Below are 5,670 nucleotides of genomic sequence, written 5' to 3'. Positions count from 1 at the left end.
ACGGGCCAGGAGTTTTGGAAGACGTTCCGATCCTCCCTTCTGGAGGGATGTGGAATCATCACAAATGTCTGAGACGAGGTGGGTCGCTCCCGCTGGTCGGCGTGAGGCCGTCGTCTTTGGAGGGACGTGGAATCCCCTCATCGGTTTTGGAGGGATGTGGATTCCCCTCAAATGTCTAAGGTAGCTTTCAGTTTTGCTTCCATGGAGTTGGAAGACTTTCTAGGGGCCTTCTGTTTCTTTTTGTGTTTCTCTGTTTTGTTCTGTGGACTTACTGGATGGACGTTATGGGACAGACTCATACTACTCCTCTATTATGATTGATAACTTTAAGGATGTGAGGGGAAGAGCTAACAACCTCAGTGTGGAAGTCCGAAAGGGTCGGTTGCAGTTTTTTTGCTCTAGCGAGTGGCCAACTTTCAATGTCGGTTGGCCACCAGAGGGGAACTACGACCTCCCAGAGGGGAACTCCCTCCCTCCCATAGGGGAACTTCGACCATCCACTGAGTCAGGAGTATCATCTTTCGGCCTAAGATGGGCCATCTTGATCAGCTCCCTTACATTATCACTTGGCAGGACCTTGTAGAAGACCCACCCTCTTGGCTTAAGCTCTTCCTAGCCCAGCTCCCTCCGGAGCCAAAACCCATTCTTGCTTTGCAGGGGACAAAGAAGAAGAAAAGTCTTACCTAGCCTTCAGCACCCCTCTACCCTGTCCTACAGGGGGGTACTGAAGAAGAATTAATTTGTCCTCCCCCATATAACCCCTCTAGGATGCCGGAAGAACACCATCCTCCCCCTCGGGGGGAGGCAGATGCTGTTCCAAGAGCGGGAGGCGGAAACCCTCCAGTGGGAAGCCCACCCTTTACCAGACAAAGGGCTCAGAGGGAGCAGTCCGCCTCTGCCACAGACTCCACTATTCTGCCCCTGCGAGCCACCGGACCCCCAGATGCGGAGGGGAATCAGCCCCATCACTATTGGCCTTTCGCCACTCGTGACCTCTACAATTGGAAAGCTCAGAATCCTAAGTTTTCCAAGAAACTGGCAGGGCTTATTGATTTATTAGACTGTTCTTTTTACCCATCAGCCCGCCCACGTGGGACGATTGCCAGCAGCTTTTGCAGGTCCTGTTCACAACTGAAGAAAGAGAAAGAATCCTCAATGAGGCCCGAAAACTAGTTCCGGGCGCAGACGGGAATCCCACCACCAACCAGGCTCAGATGCCTCCTTCCCCTTAACTCGGCCCCAGTGGGATTTCAACACGGCAGAAGGTAAGGAGAGGCTCCGGGTCTACCGCCAGACTCTAATGGGGGGTCTCCGAATGGCTGCTAGAAAGCCAACCAATTTGGCCAAGGTAGGAAATGTACAACAGGGAAAAGATGAATCTCCGGCTGCCTTTTTAGAACGGATCATGGAGGCATTCCGTACCTATACCCCCATGGATCCAGAGGCTCCGGAAAGCAAGGCAGCTGTTATGGCCTTTGTAAACCAATCGGCCATAGACATTAGGAGAAAATTACAGAAAATAGACTAGGAGAAAAAACTCTGCAGGACTTACTGGTGGTAGCCGAAAAGGTATATAATAACCGGGAGCCTCCTGAGGACAAGCAGGCTCGTGCCATGGCGGCTGCCAGCAGTAAGCAGACTCGAGACCTGGCCAGAATACTACTAGCTACCACTGCTGACTTCTCTGAGGAACGAGACCGCCATCTCCGGCAGCTCGCAGATGACACAAGAAAAGGTAAAGGAACCACAAAGGGGGGGAAGCAGAGGCTGCAGAAGGATCAGCGCGCATACAGCAAGGAGACAGGGCATTGGGCCCGAGATTGTCCAAAAAGGGCCGGCGGGAAGGGAAACAAGACTGATCGAGTAAAAGTCCTAGAGCTAGATGAACTGAGTGATTAAGGGAGTCGGGGTTCGGACCCTCTCCCCGAACCCAGGGTAACTCTTAAAGTGGAAGGGACCCCTATTGACTTCCTTGTCGACACCGGAGCACAACATTTGGTCCTCCGCACCCCACAAGGAAAACTAGCTAGCAAGAAGTCCTGGGTACAAGGGGCAACTGGTATGAGCCAGTATTCATGGACTACCCGAAGAACAGTAGATATGGGAACGGGCCGGGTATCCCACTCCTTTATGGTAATACCAGAAGGCCCCTACCAACTGTTAGGACGGGACTTACTGACCAAGATTGGAGCTCAGATAACTTTCAGACAAGGGGAGCCTCAGGTCACCGATGGCAAGGGCCATCCCATCCAGGTCCTGACCATGAAACTGGAGGATGAATACCTCCTCCATCAGGAGGCGCTCCCGAGAGAAGATAATATAGACAGATGGCTACAAGAATTCCCCTCGGTTTGGGCAGAGACAAGGGGGATGAGACTAGCCACTCATAGGACCCCAGTCCTGCTAGAGCTCAAGCCAGGAGAGAGTCTGGTAAGGATCAAACAATACCCCATGTCTCAGGAGGCCCGGAAGGGGATCCAGCCACACATCCGGAGACTACGAAGCCTAGGGGTACTAGTTCCTTGCCAGTCTGCCTGGAACACCCCCTTATTGCTGGTCAAAAAGCCTCACACAAATGACTACCGACCGGTAGAAGACCTCCGGGAAGTAAATAAGAGGGTCGCGGACATACACCCAACTGTTCCCAACCCATATACTCTCTTGAGCTCCTTGGCACCCTCCAGGGTCTGGTATACTGTACTAGACCTAAAGGACGCCTTCTTCAGTCTGCTGCTGGCACCCCAGAGCCAACCCTTATTCACCTTTGAGTGGCATGATCTGGAGGAGGGCTACAGTGGGCAACTCACCTGGACACGGTTACCTCAGGGATTCAAAAATTCACCCACCATCTTCGACGAGGCACTACACGAGGACCTGGGTGAGTACAGAAGGGAGCACCCTGGCCTCACCCTTCTACAGTATGTAGATGACATCCTGATTGCTGCCAACACGGCCAAAGACTGTGAGCGAGGGACCCAGGACCTGCTGGCTACCCTGGGGGCCTTAGGGTACCGGGCATCCGCGAAGAAGGCTCAGATATGCAGGGAGAGGGTAAGTTACCTGGGATATATCCTGGAGGGCGGACAGCGGCGGTTATCAGATGCCAGAAAAGAAACTGTCCTAAAGATCCCTACTCCCACCTCCCGAAGAGAAGTGAGGGAATTCCTAGGATCAGCTGGCTACTGCCGCCTCTGGGTTCCAGGTTTTGCTGAGATCGCCAGGCCCCTATATGAAGCTACCAAAGAGGGGAAAACATTTAAATGGGCTGAAAAAGAAGAAACTGCCTTTAATCAGTTAAAAAAGACCCTCTTAATTGCCCCAGGCCTGGGCCTACCAGACATTATGAAGCCCTTCCACCTCTTTGTAGACGAACATAAGGGAATAGCAAAAGGGGTTCTAACTCAAGCCTTAGGCCCCTGGAACCGCCCAGTGGCTTACGTGTCTAAGAAACTAGATCCAGTGGCTGCCGGCTGGCCGCCATGCCTAAGAATTATTGCAGCGACAGCACTCCTAGTCAAGGATGCAGACAAACTGACCCTAGGACAGATCTGGATCATGACCCCACACGCCATTGAAGGGGTCCTGAAACAGCCTCCGGATAGATAGATGAGCAATACACGTATGACTCATTACCAGAGCCTCCTACTCAACCCTCCACGAGTGCGGTTCCACCCCAGTGCAGTTCTCAATCCTGCAACCCTGCTGCCCAACCCTGACCTAGGTGCTCCACTACATGACTGTGCGGGAATCCTGGAACAAGTACATGGATTCCGGATGGACCTGACTGACCGGCCCCTCCCCGATGCCGAGGCTACTTGGTTCACTGATGGCAGCAGCTTTGTGCGAGACGGACACAGGTATGCGGGTGCAGCAGTGGTCACCGAAATGGACACCGTATGGGCGGAGGCTCTACCCTCCGGAACATCAGCCCAGCAAGCAGAGCTCATAGCCCTCACTAAGGCGCTGATGCTGGGAGCTGGAAAATGGCTTAACATCTACACAGACAGCTGTTATGCATTTGCCACAGCTCATATTCATGGGGCAATTTATCAGGAGAGGGGGTTACTGACGGCAGAAGGACGGACTATAAAAAATAAGCAGATAACCTGCTTACAGCTTTATGGCTTCCTGCCAAGCTAGCCATTATCCACTGCCAAGGGCACCAAAAAGCTGATAACCCAGTAGCTAGAGGTAATCGAAAGGCTGACCAGGCAGCCAAGGCAGTAGCCCTTACTTCAGTCCCCACCATGACCATACAACTACCGGACCCGGGAGACCCAGTTTTACCAAACCAGCCCAAATACTCCCAGGAGGAGTTACAGCAGATCAAGAAACTCCCCATGGCCCAGGAGATAAAGGGATGGTGGTATACACCTAACAAGGAGCTTGTGCTGTCAGACCAGCTCGGAGTCTCAATATTAGAGCACATGCATCGGTCTACTCACATGGGGGCCCGAAAATTAAAAGACCTAATCCGACATGCCAGAATCAAGATTCACCAACAGGACACCAAAATAGAGCAAGTTGTATCTGCCTGCAAGACCTACCAACTCACCCACACGAGAGCCACATCAAATAAAAAAGGAACCAGGCTCAGAGGCACCAGACCGGGAGCCCAATGGGAAGTCGACTTCACTGAAGTCAAACCAGGAAAGTATGGTTATAAATATCTTTTAGTATTTACAGACACCTCTGTCTGGGTGGAAGCATACCCAACCAAGCATGAAACGGCTCAGACGGTGGCTAAGAAGCTACTAGAAGACATCTTGCCCAGGTATGGTTTTCCTGCCATGGTAGGATCAGACAATGGACCAGCTTTTATCTTGTAGGTAACACAGGCAGTAGCCAAGGTGGTGGGGGCAAACTGGAAATTACATTGTGCTTATAGGCCCCAGAGCTCAGGACAGGTAGAAAGAATGAATAAAACCCTAAAAGAGACCCTTACCAAATTAACCATGGAGACTGGCGGGGACTGGGTGACTCTCTTACCGTATGCCCTCTACTGGGTTAGAAACACTCCTTACACTCTGGGTTTTACTCCCTACGAGATCATGTTTGGCAGGCCACCCCCTGTTATTCCCAGCCTTCAAGCTGAACTTATTGCTGAGTTTAAAGATCAAGAACGTTTTCTTTCCTTGAGTGGGCTCCAGAGGGCGCACGAGGACATTTGGCTGCGCTTCCGTGCCATCTATGAGGCTGGCCCGACACCGACGCCTCATCAGTACAGGCCGGGAGACTGGGTATACGTCAAGAGGCACCACCAAGAGACCCTCGAGCCGCGCTGGAAGGGACCCTACATCGTGGTGTTGACAACCCCCACCGCTCTCAAAGTAGACGGCATTGCAACCTGGGTCCATCACACCAACGTTCGGCCAGAAGACCCCTCCTCGATCCAGAAGGACTTCGTCACGTGATGGGCCATCAGTCGGGACCAAAACAACCCGCTCAAGCTCAAGCTACAGCGCATTCGACCCACCAAATGTTGGTAACTCTGTTAACTCTGCTTGTCATTGCTCATGCTGCCGGGAGTCCCACGCCCCCCAAAACATCACCTGGCAGATCATAGACTCCAGCTCGGGGACAATAATCAGACTTCCCAGAGCCACCCCAGGGACACTTGCTTCCCAGAACTTTGCATAAACCTCCAAACTGTTCCCCTTGTCACCATAA

At 52.4% G+C, this 5,670-nt stretch overlaps 1 protein-coding gene across 1 annotated transcript; it reads left to right on the top strand.

Moving 5' to 3' along the window:
• The first annotated feature begins 284 nt into the window (after positions 1-284).
• On the top strand, positions 285-5,414 carry LOC122233995. Its single transcript, XM_042968077.1, is given in 8 exon segments — positions 285-309; positions 312-451; positions 487-653; positions 768-1,077; positions 1,080-1,197; positions 1,200-1,520; positions 1,523-4,099; positions 4,102-5,414. Coding segments are annotated over 8 exon segments (4,971 nt in total).
• Positions 5,415-5,670: the final 256 nt, after the last annotated feature.

Source organism: Panthera tigris, chromosome E2, assembly GCF_018350195.1.
Source record: "Panthera tigris isolate Pti1 chromosome E2, P.tigris_Pti1_mat1.1, whole genome shotgun sequence".
NCBI lineage: Eukaryota > Metazoa > Chordata > Mammalia > Carnivora > Felidae > Panthera > Panthera tigris.
This window is presented reverse-complemented; position numbering and strand designations above follow the sequence as displayed.